We start from the raw sequence: 25690 nt of genomic DNA on the forward strand, positions 1-25690 counted from the left end.
TAAATGCAGTTTCAGGCCTCAGTTCCAGGATTGTGTGTTCTATGTTTAAAAAACAAAACAAAAGTAAAAACATATGAGAGGAAAAGTTTTTAATTAGTTTTTTGAAAAGTGAAAAAAAATGCTTGCTCTCTCAGAACAGCCTGAGGTAGTTCAGTTTCAAAGAAACTTTATCATATAATTATTCAAAACTCTTTAGGCTGGCTGGAGCTTGTGATTTTACCCGTATTTTGGATATGATGTTACAAATAATACTGTGGTGTTATTCAAGAATTTGAGAACAGTAGGTGTTTCTGTGACTTTGAGCCCTACACCTGAATTTTGAAAAACTGTTCGAAAAAATAGCACAGCAGAGGTGAAATGCTACCTAGGAGTAACACCTACTGAATTCAATCAGATTTATTCCTGAATATCATGGAACTGCTGATGAGTGTACTGTTTTGTCCCAGTTTTTTAATTATTCTTTTTTACAAATCCTTCAATTTCAGGGGTATTTTTCCAGTTTCTAAAGTTTGCAATTGAATTTATTTTTTCAACCTGAGAATTATTTTTAAAGTTTCAAACTATTTTTTATTATGCACAATGCTCCAGTATTTGCAGTATTGCCTAATATATGCAGTTTGTTACAAATACTTTTCTGCGACACATTAGTTTCAAGAAAATGTTTTTGTACAGACCTTTTCTATGTATTTATCAAACATATCTTTTCCCATTTGGAGTTGCCGTACACAATTTGTAGAACTATAAAGGCTGAATGATTTTTCTTGTGTGTTGTTCTGAAAATGTGTTCAACTGTGAACTAAATTAATTTGCCATCCCGTGTGGAACTATTGGTAGAATAATTCAAACCAATGATCTGAAACTTCACTGCTGTCATTTTTGTCGCTCAGTGAATATCAATAGAACCAATTTTTTAAATCAATTTTTGACACTTGGAAAGTATTGTGGTATTGGACTTTCTGAAGGTATCACATTTCTAATAAACTATAACTGCTAAGAAAATTATGTTACAAAAAATGAAAATCAGACTTTCTGTGCTTGATATAGCCAGTATTGCACTCAACTAGATTATTGTCTCAGTTTGGTATAAATGAATGACAAACGAATTGTCAACCCGTTTATTTCAGCTGTCTATTACTCTGGAAAAGAGTTCTCAAGCATGGTGCTGGATTTAATTGCTTTCCTCTCATGTTCAAATTCCCTCAGTTTTTTTCAGTGAATATAATGAATTTGAAGTCTTTCTCCACCGATCAATACCTTTCTGCTGTAAAATTTATTTCTTCTCCTATGAATACTTAGCTTTTCACTCAGGAGCACTACATCATATTTTGCATAAAAATTACAAGCAAAGTCCCAGTAGATGGAATCATCAAAAACCCCTAGTCAGCTTTCAGCGTCCCAGCATTTGTGCAGTGGCCCACAACTATAAATATCTGCCAACTTTCATAGCTAACTGGAACTATTGTTCTGTCCAGGTGAATATCCTAAGACATCTGTCTAACTGCATGTTGGCAAGAAATGGTTTGGACCTTTAATCCAGCTATGAACTCTCATCATAACCAGAGTCTCAAGGGAAAACTAGTGCTAGTCCACCTGAGGCCATGTTCTGTCATTCATTCCTCTTACAGGTAGTCCTCGACTTACAACCTTTTGTTTAGTGACCAAAGTTATGACAGTGCCGAAAAAAGTGACTTGTGACCGGTTCTTACATTTACATCCATCACAGCATCCCTGCGGTCACGTGACCAAAATTCAGGTGCTTAGCAACCAGCATGTATTTACAATGGTTGCAGGGCCCCGGGGTCACGTGATTGCCATTTGTGACCTTCCCAGCCAACTTCTGACAAGCAAAATCAATGGGGAACCGCCTGATTCACTTAACGACCACTGCAAAAAAGTCATAAAATTGGGTGCGGTCATGTGATGCCTCACTTAATGACCACACCATTTAACTATGAATTTTCTGGTCCCTACTGTCATCGTAAGTCGAGGACTGCCTGTAGATGAATTGCATGAGAAAGAGCAGAAACAAGTATGCAAGCTCCATCATCTCATTGTCTTCCTCATTCTCCACAACTTGGCGTGTAAACTGCATGGTCTTCATGAAGTTTTAAATCCTGAAAAGTTAGGTTTTTAAACTGTGAGAGAAGTTTCTGCAAGTAATGCAGTGTATCCACACAGACAGTTTCCATCTCATGAAGGGTTACTTGTATGTTCATCTCTACTTTCTCTAACTTTACAAAGAGAGAGTATCAGAATAGGGCTAGAGTCTCACCTTCAGATCTGCATGAGGTATCAGTAGAGTGATGGCACAGCATAAACTTCCTAAGTCATTTTATGTGAATATCCCATCCAGTCAAGTTTGCCATGTTGAGCGAAAAGATCTGTCAAGAGTTCTTCTCATGTTTATTTGAATAGAACTTTCCATGTTCACAGATCCTGCAAATAAAACTGTATTCAGACTTTGTCGTTCCCAACTGCCAGAAAGCCAATAATTAATTTTAAACAATTTAGCTGAAAGGAATGAATGAAAAAATAGCTGTTTCAAGTTTACCATGTCTTAGAAAGTTGGAGGCTGGCATATAGTGATGAAACTTAAACATAAATCTAATAAAGAAGGATTGTCCACTCTCAGTGCCTCCAGATGTGTTGGAGTGCTGCTTCTATCATTTGTATCGCTGATTATGCTGTTTGAGATTGATGGGAGTTTTAGCATGAATTTACTGGAGTGCTCTAGATTGAGAATGTTGCTATAATGGTATTGCCAATCATACTGTTTGTGATCTTTTAATATGAACTTCCTTTCCATTTCATTAAAGTAAGTCTGAGAGCATTGCAAATATCCCTATGTCCTTTCTGCTTGTTATTGAGATTGCCAGTTGCCTGTCTCAGTTCTTAAGCAACAGCAAAGTAGGATCCTTTAGATATAGATGATTTACAATGCTATTAATCATAAAACTCATAACAAGGTAAGAACATATCTCCAGTAATCTCTGGCTTTTGATTTTTATATAATAGAAGAAACTCTGCAAGATGAGAGAGTACACTGCTTTTATTTTGAGAAGAACTATTTAACCATCTTCTGGGCTGCCTCTGATGCAGGACAGAATCTGAAGGAGGAGAAAATGTATCTCTTCTAGGCTATCCTGTCAATCTAGTACTAAAAATAATGGAAAAGATTTGCAGATAAGAGTTTTCACATAAGAGTGACCTTGTTTATAAAATTTGTATGATAGTAGTTCTACTGACTTGTTGACCTTTACACAATATGTAGGAAGTATTAATACCTCTAATTTCATGACCCTAACACTGCCCTTCAAAAATTACTTGGTCAGTCTGTTCCATGATTTAACAGGAACCTAATTTCTGCACTTCCATTTTGTTCTTCATAGAATAGAAGTACTTTGAGAAACAGAAAGGTTTTGTACAGCTATCAGAGTACTTCGACATTGGTAATTAATGGTCAAGTGTTTATCACCCAGGTAATCCATTAGCGTCATTGTGTGGATGAACCAGGTTAGGAAAATGGGTCAAATTTCTATTTACTTTTAATTTGGAACAAGAATAAGAAACTTCACGGTTAGTTTTGCATCATTAAGAGCACTTGGCTACATGGTAAGGCTAGAGAATTGTAAGTTCTTGCATGGCTGCTATCTATTCAGGTGAGTAAATCTGCATGTACACGAGCCTTGTGTCGCACAGAGTGGTAGGCGGCAGTATTGCAGCCAAAAGTTTCCCCACGACCCGAGTTTGATCCCATCGGAAGCTGGATTCTCGGGTAGCCAGCTCAGGTTGACTCAGCCTTCCATCCTTCCGAGATCGGTAAAATGAGCACCCAGCTTGCTGGGGAAGGTGACGACTGGGGAAGGCAGTGGCAAACCACCCTGCTCTATAGTCTTCCAAGAAAACATTGCGAAAGCCACGCCCCCCACAAGTGGTCCGACATGACTCGGTGCTTGCACAGGGGACCTTTCACGTTTCACCTTTCACAAATCTTTATTGGAGAAAGGGTTAATATTTATCATGCTGCAGTACTGATCCAAATCAGCCAATCAATTTTTATTTTATTCTGTAAAATAAAAATTGTCATATTAATTTCATGTGTCATTATCTCTTCTTCAAAATATTGTCAAACACAACTGTATTTTATGTTATAGTTTCTACAGATCAAATGAATTGGGACCCTTACACAATCCTTTTGGAAGCTGAGAAGACAATTCATAGACTTCCCTGTGTGAAAATGTAAACTACAGTTTCTTGTCAGCTCATAGCATCTTTGACTCAATTTGTATGAAGAACTGAATTTACTTTTGGAAATGGACATGTTCAAAACTTAGAAATTACATTTCTTATATGTTTAAATCTACACAATTGTCATATTTTTATGGTTTAGACTGTAAATGTGTTTCTCCTGGCTAATCATTGGTATTTTTTTTTTACTTTTGATGTCAGCCAATGACTTGTATGATAATATGAAGGACATATTTAAAAGAAATAATGTATACAAATGTATATTTGTAAAAGCTATTTTTATGATTAGCATGTTTTATGGTTCATCATATTTATAGTCAGGTGATATTGCACTTAAATGTTTACAGCATAATGAAAAGAGATCATCAAAGATTTATGAGCCAATATATATTTTATTTTTATTCCTGTTTTAAAGCAAATACGTACTTTAGTGGGGTTATAGAAAAGGACAAATTAATATTTGTCTTTGACATTTTTTTAGTGCATCATTACACTAAAATGGATATAATTTGCATATGTTCTGTGGACAGTTTCCAGTGATATCAGTAGAAAACAATCATTAATGTCAATATATCCCAACCCTTATCTTGCTACTCTTAGCTTCAGATAAGCACATTTTGGATAGGATATAGATCAGTATGGTTCAAAAATCTCTCAATTCTTCTATGAGTGTTGCCATGTTGTAAAGTTGGCATGTTTGATGCATATCTGCTTTCTGTTCCACTGAATTGCCTTTATTTGAGCTCTTCACTCAGGTGACTGGAGGCTCTGGTTTTAACCTATTTTAACCAGACAGACAGACAGACAGACAGATGCATCAGTTTGTCTGGGGTTAAATTGCCAAATGATGGGAGTGCTGTTTCAGTACTCAACAGTGAAGTACCATAGATACAGTATGTCATCTCTTTCCTCTCAATAACATATAAAAGGTGTTAGTTAGTTCCATTTCCCTTCTTTTTCACTCTTGCTCACAGAATGAGGCTTGAAACTGGATTGTTTCCAATAATGAGTCCACGTTAATCAGTTTTATGATTCTGGATAAGCTCATCCTCTCCCTCCCTCCACAAATACCCTTGTGAATGTATCTGCTCAATCCTTGTTATATGTAGGGGTTATGCTCTTGAAAACCCCATGGAAATGGAAACCATAGTTACTGAAGCATTGTTCGTACTGAGATCATGTGACATTTTATCAAAATGATGTGGAGGCATGTTAACACCACAAACACTGCAAGAACAAGAACCCGGTTTCCTTTAGTGTAGCTTGTGGTCAACGCTGTACGGAAAAGGCTCTCAAAACTTTTTCTGTACTGTGCATGGCCACGCATATCCACGTTGAGACCACGTATGAAGAAAAATTGGTTACGCTTTTATAGAAGTGTATAGGCAAATCCGCAGAAACAGAATGCATGGATAACGAGGATTGGGTGTATATGAAGAGTATATATGTACAAGTATATTTACTTTCTTCAGTGGGTGCTGCTTCTCAAGTGAAAGGACTGATGTCTTGGCAATTCTGAAAACAAAAGTGGCCCTTAGTTTCTTAGTTCAGCTGTAAGTCACAGCAGAGACAAGATACCAAAAGTTTATGTAAGGGTATTCTTTGGCACCTTAATTAGTATGACATCATTACCAAATTCAAGTGCCTTTCTGAGGGCCCAAAGGAACTGTTACCACTGTCAACCACATCTACATTTATGGTGAAATGGCAGATGCATATCATTGTGGCAAGGAAAACTCTGTGTGTGTTCACTGAATGGGTGCATGCCTCTTCCCAAAACCTCTACAAAGGGCTTGAAGGCTATGGCTTAGTATTTTCACAAATACTTCTTCAGTCTTCATTTATGGAAGTACAGCTTCCACGAATTCATTGCTGCATCATTTTACACATACAATTCAAGAATTATCCAGAGCTAGAGATCAATTGTACAGTGCCTCGGTTGCTCATGTGTGTCGCTATGCTTGCATGTGACTGCTACAATTTGCATACATAAAAATTCAGGCAGGAATATGCAGTATACTGCCTGTAAAGCAGCTCTGAATCCGGTATCCCCACATTAAAGGGTGTGGGAAAAGAACAGCCTGTTGCTCAGTTGAACCTGTGACTAATATGTGAAGCTGCCATCTGCTAAATCACAGCATTGGTTCATGTAACCGGGTATTGTCTGCCCTTACAGTGGTGGTCTTGGGAAGAGGACTATTGCCTAAGATCCTTTTTCCCACAGATGCCAGAGACTCAAGCTGGAACTTTCTGTATGCAAAGCACAGCTATATTGAACATATAGCTCCTTCACCTGTTCTCCTGTCTGTTGTATTATTACAATGTTTCCATTAAGGCAGTCTATTTTTTAGTATAAATTCTTTTTTCCTAAGCCCATGCAGTGATTATAAAAAGTAATCAGGAGAAAGAGGAGAATATGCAGGTCATGATTCAGCATCCCTTTGCTGTAAGCACTGTACTCACATACCTTTGCACATAAGACAAATGAATCTAGAAAGGAGTTGGAATGTCAATTTCTATTACAATAGGGACATTTTCCCCTCTTTTTAAATATATGCATTAAGTGGTATTGCATTTTTGGTTCACAACAATTCTAAGGAATGGGAAAAGATTCTTAAGACTATGGAAATTATTATTACTTGTACGAAATATAGGGTTGGGCAATTCAATTCGGAAGTTCTTCAGAACCTGAAACAATGCAAATGCAGCTGTTTTAATGAGTCACAGAGGTGCTGGTTTCTTGTCCCACAAATTCCAGAATACTTCATTTAAACTATATCCAAAACATGGCACAGCCATAAGGTAACTCTACAGCCATTTTTAAAAGCCATGGTGGTTTTAAATAATAGGACAGGATATTTATTTGCATTCATCCTCTGAACATTTTGGTTTTGTGTCAACATTCAATGCAATTTTGTTCCAAATGCTGTAACATAAATTTTACATTCCTGTAAATAAATATTTTCCTCTGATTAATGCACTAATTCTCTTTAGTGGTTCCTCCTGAAACACACTAGTGGTGGAAATTAACGAGGACCCCAAATAAATTCAGGTTAACTTCCAATATACATACTGACCAGGTGTAAACTCTGTTAAGTACGGTGGCATTTATTTCTGAGTAAACATCCATAAGTCTATGCTATGTATTATTGAAACTGTTGATAAAAAAATGATGCTATGATCAAAATGGTAGAATTATCTCTAGGCTGTAAATCAGTTGAAAAGTGACTGCAGATCTGTGCTAATCTGGGGTGTTATCTAAGTTAGGAAACAAGCTTTCTGATGATAATTTGGCATGTTAGCCCTTCACTATCAGGAATATCAAAGTAATTAATAAGCAGGACATCTCAGCACATCTTTTAGAAAGCTGTATTATTTCAACAAAGTTAAAAAATACAGTGAGTTACAACAGCAGCAATAAGACAATTCTTTTTTTCAGCACTATAAACTATTAAACTTTCAAATAAGATTGACCTTTCTTGTCAGCTTGATACTACAAATTCAGGAATGTGCTCTCTAAGTAATACCATTTGACTAAAGTTAAATGAAACCAGGCGTTTTGGAATGTAAGACTGACAAAAAAAATCTTCCATATAAAATATTTCCCTTAAGCGGGATGGCAATTCTAGTTAATAAAAAGGAAGAAAATGTCCTGGTTTCCCTGCCCAGAGAACTGAAGATACAAGGAGAAATAGCTTGATATCTGTCTTGAGAAAGCAAGAGTGAATAGAGGGATTTTTTAAAAAAAAAAATTATTTAACTTTCCCCCCTTTACTGTTTCTGAGAGGGTGCTCAGTTAGATAATTAAAACAGTTTGAAAAGCTCTATTAGTTAGAGTCATGAGTTGCAATCCTAAACTCTGGCCAAATTCTACTAGAACTACACAATCCCAGGAAAATCACAAATTGCTTTAAGAAGCTGCAGATAGATCCTACATTCATGTCTCCTGATCTGATTAATTCAAAGTACCTTTTTGCCTTTGAATCCGAAGTAATGCACAGCTGTCCTGACTAGCACAAGTAATTTCTCAATTTGATATAATGCTTCAAATTGATTACACATGTTTCATGTTCTGCATAAGAAACAAATGAAGATTTCCCAAACTAATCAATAAAATGACCAGTGAATAATTCTTAAAAGGAAACAGCTGGGTTTAGAAACCATGTTTCTGATTTGTAGCCCCAGTACTTTAAGAAAGAGCAATCCCCCTACAAAAAGCAAAGTCATTTGTAATGAATATGTGGCCTTCTAGATGTTGGATAACAACTACGATGACTACTTTTCACTGGCCAAATTGACTAAGTCTATGAGGGATATAACAAGATCTGAAGGGACGTTGCTTCCACAAGATATGGGTTTAGTACATGTCAGGATGTTGCATTCTACACTGGAAACTGGTGGTTAATCAGAAATCATTTGATTACAGTTGTATCATCTTTGATCACAATAAGCTTGGGGAAGCTGTTAAATTTGGAATCGGCATCTGGAAATCGACAGGTTCCCTAACCCTTAACTAGCACTGCAGCTGGTAAAGTAATCTGAGATGAAAGTCATGGAAGAAAGCTTCCTGTGCTCTTGTGGCACTTGTCTGCAACTCTTTAAATGCAGCTGCATCTTTTCCCAGGGATCAAGGGCTGCTTGCCATAGCTGTAACTCAGCAGTTTAAATCCCATATAAATTTGGACTGCTCAGTTCTTTGGATTCAAAGGCAAGAGGATGTTTCAAGTGCATCTTTTTCCTGGGATCATGCTGAAGTAAGCAGCTATACAGCCCCAGGAAAAGATACAGTTGCTTTAAGGAGTTGCATACAGGTGCTATATGAAGTACATACAGTGGTGACAATTGATAGGATTTGTGTTTGAGATCATTAAGTGTTTCTGTTCTTCATAAAGCCTTGTTATGACATATTCTCTTTAATAGAATTCTTGTTATTGAGCTGACTTTTGTTTAACTTAGAATTCATTTTATATTTCAATCAAAGGCTATCTTAGGAAGATGAGCTCTTTTATTTTTTATATTAAGTATATATACAATGTTTGTGTAAACTCCAAAGGCATTCAAGGCTTGAAGAGAAATAACCTGTTCCAAAGTTGGCACATAACTTGTTTCTTTAGCTGGGGACCTAAACAGGTCATACCATGACTTTGTGGTTACATTGTGATTTCATTTTTAAAAAATGGTTTTGGTTTTGGTTTTGGAACTGATTAAAGTTTCACCATTAAATGTCCTGCATAACAAATATACTGTGATAGAAAATGAAAAGTCAACACTGAAAAAAGAATTTCATAATCAGCAAAAAATACAAAAAATATTGTACACCTTAAAATATTCTATAGACAGTAATGTTATCCCTAAATATTTTCTAGTATGACACATATTTATTTATGTTGGAACAGATGTAAGGATCAAGGAACATTTATTGATTTATGGTAGTTTTGTAACATAGTACAGAAATGTTGGTCAGAAATCTTAATAGAGATAAGACTGATTAGAAAACAACCTATAAAGCAAATGCAGCTACTGGGACTTCCAAATATATTAGTGTACAGAATAAAATTTAAGATGCAAAACATTTTTATTATTATTAATAGCAGCAAGACACGTTATAGCCCAACAGAGGAAGTATATGAGGAAGGTTTCTTGAAAGCTCTAGTACAAAAGAATTTAGATGTTGGAAGAAAAAGATAACTTACGAATTAAAACCATTAGGGGGGGAGAGAAAGAGAGACATCTCTTCTGAAACTTGTATGAGAAAAATGTCAACATATATTTATTTATTTTCTATCCTGCCTTTATTATTTTTATAAATAACTCAAGGCGGCAAACATACCTAACACTCCTTTCTCCTATTTTCCCAACAACAACACCCCTGTGAGGTGGGTTGGGCTGAGAGAAAGTGACTGGCCCAAGGTCACCCAGCCAGCTTTCAGGCCTAAGGCGGGACGAACTTACAGACTCCTGGTTTCTGGCCCGCTGCCTTAACCACTAGACCAAACTGGCTCTCTATATATGCATAAATGGATTAGAAAATAAAATGAAAATATGTTTAAAAATGAAAAGAAGGTGACTTTAAAAATTAAATGTGATAGAAATGGAAAAACTATGCATACAAAGTGTTTTTACCTCTACTTCTTGTTGTGTATATTGTAAGATGAGAAGTCAGAAGACCTCACCACACCTCCCGGGGTCTGTGAGAGTGTATCACAGGGCCACAAAGTTTAGATGTGTCCTGTCTTGTCAACATGTCAGATATATTCATGCTATCTGCACATTCAAGAGGCACAGAAACTGTTCTGTATGCATGCCAGCCCTTGAAGGAAGTACTTCTATGCATATAGGGCAGTATACTCATGGTGCTCCATCCCCAAAGCACTGACAATAGAAAGTATGGCTGCTGGAGGGAGGAGGACAAGTCCACATCCTGAACAAAAATAAAGATAAGCAGCTACAAAGACTACAGATAAAAGAAAGCTCATATTCCACAATAAAAAACTGTTGTCATATAATTTCAACCCCGCTCTGTCAGGATCACCTGCATAAAGGGAGATTCTTACGTAAACCACCTGGAGCTCTTGGAGAAGAAGCTGAATATAAACCTAACAATATGCCCAGCGCATGTTTTCAGTTTTTATCAAAGACAAGAAGACTTGATGTTAACTTACTCCAGTATCTTAAAACACCACTTTTTCTTCTGTAGGACCATGTAGGTACACGGTTTTCATCAGGGCAGATGAAACTCTTCAGATCTTCAGCACTGTAACTGCTGCTTTGGGCTGCATGATGGAGTGTTCAAATAAATACATATGTAATATGTTGAGAGAATTTTATATATGATTATATATTCTTTGTGGAATAGCTTCATAATTACAGGTGAACTTCTAGGTAAAACAGCACATTTTCTTATTTATTTACAGATAAATGTGATTCTTCACTTTATGTCAGTTGGATTTCTGAGAAGAAAGATAATATGTTTGATTCAGTGTCATATTTAGAGAAGATCCATTGAAATCAATTTAATTATTCAGTGACCCAAACTCCTAATAACCTGGGTGATTTCTCTCTCTTTCCCCTCTTTCCACCATGTATGTATGTATGTATGTATGTATATCCAAATTAATGAATCTTATAATCAATATATCATATCAAGAAGCATCTTAGGTCTAGCAAACAATAACAATTCAGAGACCAAGGGTTTTGGGAATCCAAAGTAGGTTTTGAAAGCAAACTTGATAAAATCAATTGCACTGATTTCAAGCATGGGTTGCCTTTTAGAGCTGGCTGTTTCTTCCTCTCTCTGCTTATCTGCACATTTATGTCAAATTTTCACTTTCTTTTTAAATACAAAATCCTCCAAGCAGAAAAGTGGCACACTTCCCTTGTCACCAGTTTGATACTGGTCTTGTGGGCAAATTTATTAGGAGCTTTGCTTTTGGTGACCCTGGATCTGTAACACGGCATGTAAGAGCAGCAGATCGATAGCTCTAGAAGAAATGAGATGGAAGAAAAGTAGCCATATAATTGCACATGGATAGTTTTGACAAGAAAAATTTAACCAGTAGTTCTGCCAGACAGAAAGTTCATGAGCTGTTACGCAGCAATTTCAAAAAAAAATGCAATCCACCAGAGCAGAAAGAATCATTCTAATGCCAAAGTGAAACAAAATTGTTGAAATGTCTATACTTGCCATGTCTTACTTGGAGCAGGAGTGGAGGGCATAATGAGTTTTTTTCACAACATAAAGTATTGTTGCATGTTAAATTAATGGCTTTGTTTCATCTAGTGAACCTAGTTCAGTAAAAATTTGAGCTAGCACAGTATCAATGTAGCAGATAGGGTTGCAGTCATTTTGTGCTACTCCTGAGCAAGACTTACTAAAATGTAGAAGCAATAAAATATCCATGAAATAGCATTTCAGTGGAAGAGACTGATTAAACAAAAAAGTAGTTAGGTTCACATACTGCACTGAGCCAAGGGATCCCAACCTGTAGTCCAAGGACCTCCACTGGTCCAGAGGGATAATGCTGTAGTTCCTGGCATAGATGCCAAATCATTTTTTTAATGTTAAGTATTTTTTATCACTTGCAAAATTTCAGTTGGTAACAATAAAATCTTGTGATATTTGACAATTTTCTGTTATTCCAGCCCATTATTTTAATTACTTTTTTAAAATCTAAAATAATTCATCCGTACTATGCCTCACACAAGTATTGCACAGTTGACCTCTGGCTTATGTGGGAATCATTAAAAGCATTTCAGGACAATGTAGTGGCCTGCATAAATGAAAAAAATGCAGAAGCTGTTGTGCTAAATTGTGCTTTGTTATAAGCATATACTGTATAATTGAATTAACCACAATTTTCTAGGTTTACATATCCCATCATATCCGTACGGCAGGGTTTCTCTGCCTAGGATTCCAGGAGAGGTCACTAGGAGTTCCCTGGGAGATCATGATTTATTTAAAAAATTATTTCAAATTTGGGCAACTTCACATTAGAAGTAAGTTTCATTCTTTATCTTTAGTTTAAGAGCATTGTTAATGCATATATACAGGCATACACATGAAACTAATGCAAATAATATTGTAACTGCTGGCCTATATTTGAGTATGAATGTGCAGGGGTTCCCCAAGGCCTGAAAAATATTTCAGGGGTTCCTCCAGGATCAAAAAGTTGAGAAAGGCTGATGTAGAGACACAATCCATTACTTAAGCCATAGTAGGCTTCAACATCTTTATAACTTGTCTATTTGACTTACCTCTTGGCATGAGCTCTTCATAATGAATTAAAGTCTACATGAAATCACAATTTTAGGAAAAGATTAAAATCTCTGATGAAGAGCAGGCATGCAAGTCGTATAAAGGATAAACTTTGTAGCGTATGAGCTCAGGCTTCACGTTTTTTGAGAATTCTGCCTGTGTATTTATAAGGATTTTTTAACTAAAAAAAAAAACCTTTGAAAATTAAGGTGTAGTGGCTCCAGACCATCCTGAAGTCCGGACTATCTACCATAACCTGTGCCCATCCCTGAATATGAGTTTTTGAAGTGGGACACAGTTTTTAGTATCCTTACTCAGAGAAGTAATACTTCTTCACTTGACAATGGAGGTCATTCCTAAAGATGGGAAATTAGAAAGGGCTGGTTACGAGTTTCAGTCAGTAACAGCTGGGCTTGTCGCGATCATCATCATCAAACAGGCTGAGAAAATGAAGTGTCCCTAATGGAACATTTGATGTCCTGACCAAAAGTGTTAAATTAGAGCTGATGTGCATTAAATTATATCTCATTTCCATTTGTGTAAAGTCTTAGGCTTTAGATATTATCTATTCTGGATGATCTGAGGTACCAAGCAGAATCAATTAACTGCAGCTCTCTTTGCAGTGGCAATTCATGTCAAAACTCCATCTTCAGAAATACTGTTCTGCCCTGCAGGAATTTCAGTTTTAAAAGACATCTTTAAGTTTTAGGCCTAATTTCTAGGTTTAAAAATATAAATCCTAGAAAATTAATAAAACTATGTTAGATGAGGAATTGTGAAATCTGTCTGAAAAAAGAGAATCCCTAAATCTATCTACTAAACCAGTCATTCTCCCCAATCTGGTATTTTCCAGGAATATTAAGAATGCAACTCTCAGCATTCCCAGTGATTAGTAACTAAGATAGCTATAAAAGATATGCATTATATACCTAACACTATAGGTACCAATTGGTGAATACATTGTCTACTTTATTATGCTGTTAGAAATATACATGTTCACATTCCATAACACAAACTTGAATTTTATGCTCCTGTTTTTCCACAGTTTTGTAGCTGAAAATTATGTCCTAAAGCATGGCAATGATGCACCTCCTTTGCATAAGGGATCTTAACTAAACTGTTGAAAGTAAGATGACAAAGCAAGTAACCCTGCTCAGTTGTCTACTTTTAAGGCATTTCAGCATAAACATAGACCTGCTAGTAGCCTGCTTCAAACAGGATTAAGTTCACCATCACTCCATAAACTACCTTTGCTGGTGCCACCTTTTTTGCTGTGTCTTTGTTGATCAAAAGACCCTTGAGTAGGAGTAGAGTTTTCTGCTGTTCGCTTTATTGAAACTTCAAGAAATAACTACAATTCTTGAGTCTTCAAGAATTATAATAAATACAGGCAAGCCAAGATAATCAATTAACAATATAAGGTCAGAAACATGCTTAATAAATCAGTATTGTTTTTTATCTATTCAATTGTGTCCAATTCTCGGAGACAAGTCCTTGCAGTTTTCTTGGCAAGGTTTTTCAGAAGCAGTTTGTCATTGCCTGCTTCCTAGGGCATATCATAATGCTCTGGGGGCGGGCAGTGCAGCCATGAATATTTCCCTGACAAGAAATCTCACTTTTAGTATAAAGAAGCAGCAGCAATGTTTGGAAGTCCCAAACAAAATTTATAGCCAAAAGCAAGATGAATGTCATACAGAACACAGGTCTGGTCCAAAAGTGCTCCATGAACCTCAGATAAAATATTTGGTAATATTCCATTTGGCATTTGTATTTAATTTCCAATTATATACTTCCCATTAGCTATGCACTCATTAGAAGAAGTGTCAGAATTGCAGAGGTAACACCTTGAATGCTGTCAATAATCTGGCAAGAGCTGGGATCTACAAAAGGTAACCTTGAAGTATTAATTAACTTGATTTCTTTCAACATGTACAGAAGCATGAAGTCTGGAAAACAAGCCCTATTTGCCGAGAGACTGGGAGTTTCATTCTGCCTGATATTTTTGAAGGTTAACTGCTTACCTTGTTCATCAACAAACGTATGGGTTGACCTAATGCTTGTTAAATCCAAACTGCTAATGTTCAAATCTTGTTGGTAATCAAGGTAAGAACATAATCAATTATAAAATCTTGTCCTGAGATAGAATTTCCCTTCCCAGTAAAGCATACTGAATAGAAGTGGCAGGGAACAAATGTTATCTAATTTTAAGCACTTGCAAACTCTTCAAATTCTGCAGAGAAAAAACAAGCAGAACTTTAAATATATGTATCCACTTAAGTAAATTGTGTATGTATATTTACATACACGTTCCAGGGTACGTTTACTCCCTATTATTAATATAGTTTTTTGGGACTGGATAAGGATGGAAAAGAGCGAGAAATCTGCAGAAACAGAAGGAAAGGCTTAGACTTAGACAATCTGTGAAAAAGCCTCCAGAGGGAGATATACAGAGAGACCAGTTCTCTGGCAACTATATCCCAGACTTGGGATATAGGTATATGCATCTTGCTAAGCTATTTGACCATTATTTATTGACTAAATCAAAGTTGATGGGTTTATACAAGATACTACACTATAAACTGCAATTTGTGAGTCACAGTGGCCAGATGAAACAATACTATAAGCCTTTAACCAACTGCATAGTTTCCCATGATGTGTGAACCCACTTATTTTCTAAAAATCTCAAAAATGTCATATGGAACAACAGGGAAAAAAAAACATTTTATTAAAGTGAGTTGCTTCAGCACAGAAATAATGGAAAAGTTTCATATCAGGCTAAGACATAGGATGCTTTGTTTAGTTTTAAGATATTCATTCGTTCGTTCATTCAATTCATATGGCTGCCCATCTCAGACATGACTCTGGGTGGCTAATAGGGAATAAAAACATAATTAAACAATGTGTTGTGCAACTGCAGCTATTGCAATTAATAAACCAGACAACTATAGCTCACTCAAACCATGTTAAACAATCATAATATCTCTTATCCACCAGCCATTTTTATCAATGTTAAGCATTTAAAAAGGACTGGGATGATTCACATATCATTAGGCATTATTTGATTATTGAGATTAAATGCATAATGCAAAACAATTCAATTTACTGATGAGATTATGATCAGGACAGTTGGTCCTTACTCAGTCTGCTTTCCAAGTGGATGGGGTACTTAAGGTTTCTATCCTTCCACTGGGCAACTGTTTGCTGAACATGGAAGAGAAGGCAATCTATAAATTGATCAAGTCACTCACATAAAACAGAACAGTCTCTGTACTTTATTTGACATTCAGTGATACAAAAACACACTTTATGATATGAATTTACAAGTGCCTTATTGGGCTGTAATAGATTATCTCTTAATGTTGCAGACATTCAGTGGTAAAACAGAAGCATCCATCTATGGATTCCTGATAGCAGCAGCAACAAGCTGTCCACCATCTATTTGATATTGCAACATTCTTGAATACTGGAGAAAAAAATCAAGTGGAAGATCACTTCTCAAACTCAGCTGATGCTGCCAGGAGAAGCTACTTCCAGGGCAAGCAATGGACATCTAGTCTAACTATCAGAAGGGGAATCCATTCAATACCCTTTTTTTGCTAGGAATTACAGTAACCTGGAAACAACCCTGCTATTAGATCTCTTGGCTTAGTGCACTACAGTATGGATGTATATGCAGTGAACAAACCTTTGGCCAATCCCTCACATGTAATTTACACAACTTACAGGGTATTCAGGAAAACACAAGAACTGGAGCTGTTTAGTGTAAGTATAGCATTGGTTAGGAAACTGGGATCTTTCCCTATTTTCAATGGCAGACAAGCAGCAGAATAAGATGGGTGCTTATAATCCCTGAGGACTCCTTTTAAGAGAGACCACCAGACTGTACAGATGCCTCAAAAAAAACCACAAAACCCCAATAAGTAGGTATTTTTTTTCTCCTGCTTTAACTTTTACATCACTTATGCAGAACCAACCAGTTGATGTTCTTTCATGCAAGCATAGATATATTTTATTCCCTATGTCTTATTTATGACCTGACAGCTTTGTCTCTACTTCCATCCTAGCCTCAATTTGTGAGTTTTTGAGAATCAGGAGGCACATTCCAACCTTCACTGAGTGAATTCATAGGATCCTTATGAGTGGTCTTGGACAGAAGACTTTCAGGGGACACTTCCCAATTCATCCTATTGCTTTCCTTGTGAACAGGAAGAATTGTACTGTATTGGCTGGCTATACATTTCTCATTCCATAAAGGAACTGTCTTTACATGGTTCTGCCATGACTGCCACCCAACTGGACATTTTGGCATATTTAAGATTCTGCACTGCCTGCTTTTGGTGGCCTTTTGTCTTTCTGTCACTCCCGCTGCCATACTAAGCCTTTAATCACCAGACTGGCCAATCTGTTGCACCTTCTCCCTTCATCACAGGGGCCTTGGGGCTCAGTTTACTTGGATTTTATTAATGACCATGCCATGTGACAAAGGCTTGGACACTGATCTTTCTCAAGATGATTCCTTTCATCCTGCACAGCAAGACTCCAAAGACGACTCAGTTATTCAACTACCATATTTTCTGGCACTGATGGATGCCTAATCATCTCATTTGGATGTTAAATTCCAATTTTCCTTGGCACATCCCCCACAAGACAGTGGGGATGTTATTCTTGGGCCATATGTGAACTACCAGTAAAACAACTGGTCTGACTGGTTGTCTATGATACAAGAAATTGCTCATTCTTCTGCACACGTCAGTATTACAGGCACTGTGTGGCTACCACCCATGACAATTTGCCAGAAACACTCAGCTTCCCCTATCTTTGATGCCTCACATTTACTACAGGACATTGTAGGAGGACAGCCATGTTACTCTATGTTGGCAAAAAAATCATAAAGTGTTTGGTATCACCTTTTCCAACTAACAAATTTTCTTAAAAGTCATAAGTTTTTTGTGAGCTGCAGTTCACTTTGTCAGATGCATGGAGTGGCTAAATATCAATTTAATTAGGATTTAATGAGGGATGAGGCTAAAGAGAAGGAAGGGAATAACAGGTTGGTTATTCATATGCAGGTTCCAAGTGAGACAGATTACAAATACCTTATCAATTAACAACTGTAATGTGTCAAAAACCCATTGTGTTTCTTGAGAGCTTTGAGAATGTCTCACAGCCTAAGATCAATATCTGTTTTCTATCTTACCAGGCTGCAGGGCACTGAATAATGGATTTAAGACAGATCCCAATGTTAGAAATGTTAGTAAAAACTTCCTAAGAGTAACAGAGTTTGACAATGAAACCAATTATTCAGAGAGATAGCTTCACCTTCACTGGATCTGTTCAAGCAGAGATGGCACAGCTATCTGTTGGTCATATTTTAATTTTAATTTCTGCATTTAAGAAGGGGATTGTACTTGATGGCTGAAATGGTACGCTCTGATCCTATAATTCTAGTCAAGGGTTTGTAATACTTGAATTTTCTTTGCTCTTGCATTAGAACTGGGCTGGAATTATAAGATTGGTGACTTACAAGAACAGTTGTTTCTTAGGCCCTTTTTGCTACAGTGACACTCAAGTTTATTGATTGATTGATTCATCAAATTTATATGCCACCCATCTCACTGTGGCAGTGACTCTGCGCAGCTTAACAAAGACCATCAAAAATCCATACAAAAATTATACAAAGTTAAAAAGACGGGGAGAGCATCCTCAAGCCACCAACCACCCCCAGGGCTGCATACTACTACTAAATCCCCATGCTAGTTGACAGAGGTTGACAACAATCAACAGGTTGTTGATGCTTAACTTCCAACTCATCCTGATTAGCATAACCAGTGGTAACAAATGCTGGGAGATATGGTTCAGCAACATTTGGAGGCTACAAGACCCTGTCTGTGATTAAATCATTTGTGTCTTCCCAACCCAAGGATATTCATCCATCTTTACAAGGAAGTAAAGAGATCTGGAAGTTGCTAACCCTTTGGCATCTGAAAGAACCTTCCCTTTTACTGGTGTCACATCTATGTCTCATGAAGTCCTCCCACTGTTTAATTTAGAGCAGCTTCCCCAGTCTGGTACTCTCCAGATGTTTTGGAACATCAATTTCCAAAATTTCTGATCAGCCACTCAACAGGGTTTTTGAAAATTGTTGACCAAAGACATCTGGAAAGCATCACATTGGGAAAGACTTCATGTGCCCAATCTTATCCTTTAGATTCTGCCTAAATATGATCGAGATGATGATGAAGAAGAGAAATCCCCCTTTTCTACCAGAGTCATGTATTCCTTATGATATTGTATGCATACGTTCCAAGTGCCAAATTCAGTGTAGGATCTGTGAAATTTACCACCAAAGATTTTGAAGAAAAGAGGATTGATAAGTATAATTGTTAACAAATCCCGATAATCTTTGAAAAGCCTGAGCAGAAGTAATTGTGCTTATACATCCAGCCTTACTATGAGGGTTACAGCTTTGAAATCTTTCTTTCTAGGCTACAAAAATTAAAAGATATTTCAGAAAAAATGAAATTCTAATTTCTCCTTTGTATATTAGTCAGCAGGGATCTGTGCTTTTTAGAACAGACCAGAAAATTGCTAGTAACTATGGCTGCAATTTGCTACATAGACACACAAGCACACATTCTTTCAGTCACATATACTGTATTACATAAAGAAAACAGTGCCCTTACTTTGATTGGCCCAAATTGCTGCTCATCATTATACTGACAATGTCTTAGGCTTGGTAGTTGTTGTGTTGAGTCAGTTTTGTGCAACTGCAATTTCTGTAGCATGTTCAAAGATAGATATAGGTATAGGTATAGATATAGATATATAGATATAGATATATAGATATACACATACATACACACGCACACACCCATGTTCAGTAATAGGTCCCTTCATAAATGCATCAGCTACTTTCTAGCCCATTTTATGAGAAATAACATTATCAAGAATTCACTAATTGAATAAAAAATAGTGTATTTTAAACACTGCCTAGGGAACATGGGATTATTAATTACATAAAAGGTACTTTATTTCATATTCAACATTACATACTACTCCTTTTAGTCTTGCAACTGAGATTAAGATGTCATCTCCTACATTCCTTCAGTCCACTGTATCCAGGATTGTGTGTTTTTTAGATTGCCTATCTGGTGAATCAGACTCTGAACTGGAGAAGCAGGGCCTTACAGGTTCTGGCCTTGCAACTTGGGAGCTGGTGGGTTCTCAGCTCTCTCAAGATGGAGTACAGAAAGAACAGGACCTGTTGGAGAGTAAGACTGCAGGTCTGGAGCAGTCAGGTAATCAGGCCCTTACTGCAGAACCACAGCAGCAGGTGGAGTCACCAGACCTAAGGTATCAGCAGGAAAAGATCCTTAGTCCTCACACATGCAGAAAGATCCTATGAGTAGGACAGAAATGTTTGATCAGGCTTCTTGAAATAAAAAGACATGACTTTGGAAAATAGGAATGCCTGAGTTAGTGTTATTAAAAAAGGGCTTAGGAGGCAGACTTTTGTTGGCAAATGACTTTCCATCTCAGGCCTTTCTAAATATGTATTGCTTCCAGTTTCCTAACTGACCTTTGGATTCGTGACTACAGTAAGCTCTGATTCCCGGTTCTTGGATCTAGCTGCCCAGACCTGAAGTAAGAAAGTTTGTTTTTTCTCAGCAATACAGTCACTGGAGTGAGATTTATAGTTACTATGAGGAGCCCTTCCCTATGTCTCGCCTCCCACATGTGTAATTGTTGGCACACGATACCAACAAAGAATGTATTCTGTTAGGTCAGTAGTCCTAAGATTATCAGCTGATTCTTCTCCCTCTATAAAGGACACATCAAGCTCTTATGACTAAAAACTGCTCAAAATTTGCTCAAAAGGTAATTGTCTGGTGACAAATGAACTTCTAGGAATTAGAAATAAATGATTTTCTTTTTCTTTTTTTTTTTACAGAAAATGTGCATAGTTCTTGCCTGCTTAGGAAAAGGAAGAACACTTATGAAAACAGACAAATTTATGCATACATTCTTTTTTTTAAAATTCCTAATAGAGTGTGCATTCTATGTTTAGAACTGTAAGAAAACCGTGGTTCCTTTTTATAAGATGAAAAATAAATTTCATTGTGGTAGGATCAGCATTTCAAAACATTTAAATTCACACTATATAATAGCATGATTGCTGTGTATAGTTGCATGATAAATCTCCAGTTCTTAGATTTATCGTATGGCATAGCAGTTCGGTGTTCATGCTGATTTTTCTTGCAGGGAAATCCTTGTGAGGTCCAGCAGCCAGATGTGTAGACTATTTAGCTGTGACAAGTCACGTTGCTCAGGGTGCACCACAAGGGGCTAGTCTACATTGCACCGAGTTGGGCTGAGAGAGAGTGACTGGCCCAAGGTCACCCAACCGGCTTTCATGCCTAAGGAGGGACAAGAACTCTGTTTCCTGGTTTCTAGCCTGTTGCCTTAACCACTAGACCAAACTGGTTGTCAGATCTTAGATGCCTGTTGTTGATTTAAGGATGTCACAGCTAAATGGAATTTTAATTGGAATTAAGAAAATATAATTAACAGTAATCCTGTTGGCATGAATGGGAAGGGACTCACTCCCATCAGTTATTGGAAATGGCTGGTTTAGGTGAAAATTCACCACAAAACCTGTTTTATGGATGAGGAATGAACAAGTATTGACTTCTGTTTTGCTAATTATTTGAACTTGAGGTTAGTGTACCTGGACTGCAAATATCTGTACAGCCACTAGATGGGAGTGAAGAGTTTTCTGAATCTGGAAATTGTCTGGATTTTTGCAGCCCAGATTTGGCAGTCCACCTGATCTATATTGATCAGTGAAGTGGTCAAGTTTGAGATTCTCATTAAAATTATTCAGAAAGGTCTAAAAAGTTTTCCTGAAAGGGAAATGGGGCAAAAAATAAAATTCTAGGTAGAACCTCATTTTAAAGTAAGCCCTGCTGTATTCTAAACAAGCATAGCAAGGAGCAAATTAAGAACTAGAATAAATAATGGAAAATGAGGGGAATATTTTGTAAGGTTGTGCAGACCTTCAAGAGGGCACTGTTTCATCAAATAAAGAGCCCCTTCAAAATAAAGCCACAAAGTAATTCTCCATGTGTAAAAAGTGGAGTGAAACAGCCATTCCACCTTTGTTCACAAAGGGCATTGCATCTCCAGGAAATGCCTCATTCCATGAGATCCTGGCTGATCTGCACGGACCTAATGTTTTGCTTATATTGTGATTCATGGGTGTGTGAGGCTTTTTTTTCTGCTTTGTGGTAACTGTGGGTGCACATGGTTTGATTTGTCCTATGTTGTCATATTCTTACATGGTGTACAGTTGTTTTGTCTCTATATACATGTGTGAATTTCTCCATCAATCATCGCTCTGCCTTCCATGAAACAGGTACCTTGGTGGGTTTTGTGAGGGCAAATATGGGATTTGGCATTTGTTACTAGTTTCTGTGAAATGGTCTCATAAAATCATTTTTAAGTATGGACATCACCTCTGTCTTGCAGTTATACTTTTGGGTAAGTTACTTTTCCTTTAGCCTCGCCATTTGTTTTTCTTGTAATTAAATATTCCTTTATTAAAAAAAAAATCAAACACCATTTCATAAGGATATCCTGAATGCTGTTTCAAATTCCAAATTTTGTCACAAAATTCTGGAGTATCTTTGCTATACTGTAGACTGTACTGGACAATTCAGCAAAACACTGCATGCCAATGACACATTCAGTGATCCTGCTTGGAGGGAGGGAAGACTTTCAGTAGCCCTTGAACTTAGCAGCCATAGCTAATGAGCTGAAGGAAAGAATTAGTTAGTGCTGTGCGCTTAAATCAGCCACTAAAGGATCCAAGTAATTCTGGTATTTTGTTCCTATAAACTTGTACAACTTTCTGCAGGTTAACCCTTTCTTTGATTTCAGCTTATACAAAGCATTTCTCAGTGTCACCTGTGATCTGTGATGCAAAGCCATCTAAACTGGCATTGCAAATCCTTGCAGGGTGGTTTCCCTGTTGGTCTTTGGGCCTTTTCCTGCTTGTACCTCATCATGGTTACAAACATGCCCAAGCAACATCTTCTCTTTTCTGATGGGTCTTCATGACATTGCCTTCATCACATCCTCAACCCATGAGTAGACAGCTTCTGTCAATTTAGCGATACTGTTAAAGTAGCACTTGACCTCTTAATCTGATAGCATCTGGCAGCAGTTATAACGAATGTAAAATCTGATGTGTTATTGGCAGATTCACATGATCCAGAGTGGGTAGAATCAACTGGGTACTTACTGGATGTTTTAAGCTGATGCTGACATACCCCAACCATGTCTGATCATCCTTTTTGCCTGTTATTCCTCCCTGTGCCTCACTTTCAGTGGTTTCTGAGGACACAGTGAGTTGCCCTCTTACCTCAGCCAATTCTCCACTGGAGTAAGAGAGACTAGCGTGGTAGACAGTTGCAGAGGCTGCAGCACAGGTTGTAGTTTCATTCAGTAGCACTCAGCAGAGGGGTGTGGCAAGGATACCCTTGGAGAAAGGAAGGAAGGAAATGTGAGCAGGAATGGGGTCTATCTGGCAGCACTGAGGACGGGGGAAGGATAGGCTTCCAAGCAGATGTTTTATCACAGTAGCCTTGCCTACACCAGAGATAAAGCTGAGAAGAGGTGAGGCTCCTCACCCCATCCACCTTGAGCTAAAAGAGTGAGCAAGACCAATTTTCCTCACTGAATGGAGGACAAAAGGGAAGCGCACAATGCTGAAATTGTACAATGAAATGATGTTCAAAAAGGCCACTTGTTGGGGAAGTCAACCTTTGTGAACCTTGTACATTCATGGGCATGTGTGATGTGTGAAACAGCTGCTTTTGTGATCAAAGTCATTTCCCTGTGTTAGCCACCTTCTATCTGGAGACAGGTACAAAAGCTCAAAGTTATTAGAGGCCACCTCATTCCCACAGTAACTGGAGATGTTTTCCTGCTGGCTGGTAATGTCTGGAGTGGGAGGACTGTGAATCCACAGGGTTAAACCAGTCAGTTTTCCTTACTCATCTTGCTGTACATAATCCATAGTAGTACTTGGCAGTGATCTCAACAGATGCAATCAAAACAGGATATGGACTGGCAATGGGATTAACAAGCTTCATGTTGGTATAATTTTCCACTGATTCAAGAAGAAGCTGACAGGACTTTGACTCAACAGTGGGGAAAAGGCCCACATGTTTTCAGAATGCATAGTTTAGGATAATCCTACAAAGAAACCACTTTATCAGGTTTTAAAATCAAGAGCCGTGTTCACTTACTCCTACTAGTTCTTCCCATGGCCTGGGGAAAAAAGCTTCTATATTTAAAATGCAGTGGTGCAGGCAGTTATGTGTGCCCCAAGAACTGCACATGTTACACCTCTGCATTGGCTGCCAGTCTGCTTTCAGGTTCGATTCAAGGTGCTGGTTATGACCTTTAAAGCCCTACATGGCATGGGATCAGGTTATTTGAGGGACTGCCTCTCCCTGGTTACATCTACCTGTCCCATCAGGTCTGACAAGAGTAGGGCTACCAGATATCTGAACAAGCAAAGGAGGACATGGATAATTGGAAAGGAGGGCAGATGGGGGGAAAGGAGGACACAACAACTGATTTTTTAAACTTTCTTGGCATCTGTGACATAAATTACAGCTTTTTGTTGTTTATTCGTTTAGTCGCTTCCAACTCTTCGTGACTTCATGGACCAGCCCACGCCAGAGCTTCCTATCGGTCGTCAACACCCCCAGCTCCCCCAGGGACGGGTCCGTCACCTCTAGAATAACATCCATCCATCTTGCCCTTGGTCGGCCCCTCTTCCTTTTGCCTTCCACTCTCCCTAGCATCAGCATCTTCTCCAGGGTGTCCTGTCTTCTCATTATGTGGCCAAAGTATTTCAGTTTTGCCTTTAATATCATTCCCTCAAGTGAGCAGTCTGGCTTTATTTCCTGGAGGATGGACTGGTTTGATCTTCTTGCAGTCCAAGGCACTCTCAGAATTTTCCTCCAACATCACAGTTCAAAAGCATCGATCTTCCTTCTCTCACCCTTCCTTATGGTCCAGCTCTCGCAGCCATATGTTACTACAGGGAACACCATTGCTTTAACTATGCGGGCCTTTGTTGTCAGTGTGATGTCTCTGCTCTTAACTATTTTATCGAGATTTGTCATTGCTCTTCTCCCAAGGATTAAGCGTCTTCTGATTTCCTGACTGCAGTCAGCATCCACAGTAATCTTCGCACCTAGAAATACAAAGTCTTTCACTGCTTCTACATTTTCTCCCTCTATTTGCCAGTTATCAATCAAGCTGGTTGCCATAATCTTGGTTTTTCTGAGGTTTAGCTGCAAGCCAGCTTTTGCACTTTCTTCTTTCACCTTCATCATAAGGCTCCTCAGTTCCTCTTTGCTTTCAGCCATCAAAGTGGTATCATCTGCATATCTGAGATTGTTAATGTTTCTTCCAGAGATTTTAACTCCAGCCTTGGATTCCTCAAGCCCAGCATGTCGCATGATGTGTTCTGCGTACAAGTTGAATAGGTAGGGTGAGAGTATACAGCCCTGCCGTACTCCTTTCCCAATCTTAAACCAGTCCGTTGTTCCGTGGTCTGTTCTTACTGTTGCTACTTGGTCGTTATACAGATTCTTCAGGAGGCAGACA

At 37.8% G+C, this 25690-nt stretch overlaps 2 protein-coding genes across 3 annotated transcripts in view; one reads left to right on the forward strand and one right to left on the reverse strand.

Moving 5' to 3' along the window:
• Positions 1–5309, forward strand: part of RALYL (RALY RNA binding protein like) — a 284909-nt gene extending 279600 nt beyond the window's left edge. For both annotated transcript variants that reach the window (XM_063299435.1, XM_063299436.1), the window contains one exon: positions 4155–5309. In XM_063299435.1, the coding sequence (XP_063155505.1) occupies positions 4155–4172 (18 nt within the window). In that variant the 3' untranslated portion in view covers positions 4173–5309. The remainder of the gene's footprint in view (positions 1–4154) is intronic.
• A 5226-nt stretch (positions 5310–10535) lies between these two features.
• SLC7A13 (solute carrier family 7 member 13) overlaps positions 10536–25690 on the reverse strand; it is a 31020-nt gene continuing 15865 nt past the window's right edge. Inside the window, exon 5 of the mRNA XM_063299439.1 lies at positions 10536–11198. Within this exon, the coding sequence (XP_063155509.1) occupies positions 11177–11198 (22 nt within the window). The 3' untranslated portion in view covers positions 10536–11176. The remainder of the gene's footprint in view (positions 11199–25690) is intronic.

The sequence above is a fragment of the Candoia aspera genome, chromosome 3 (assembly GCF_035149785.1).
Source record: "Candoia aspera isolate rCanAsp1 chromosome 3, rCanAsp1.hap2, whole genome shotgun sequence".
NCBI classification, from domain to species: domain Eukaryota; kingdom Metazoa; phylum Chordata; class Lepidosauria; order Squamata; family Boidae; genus Candoia; species Candoia aspera.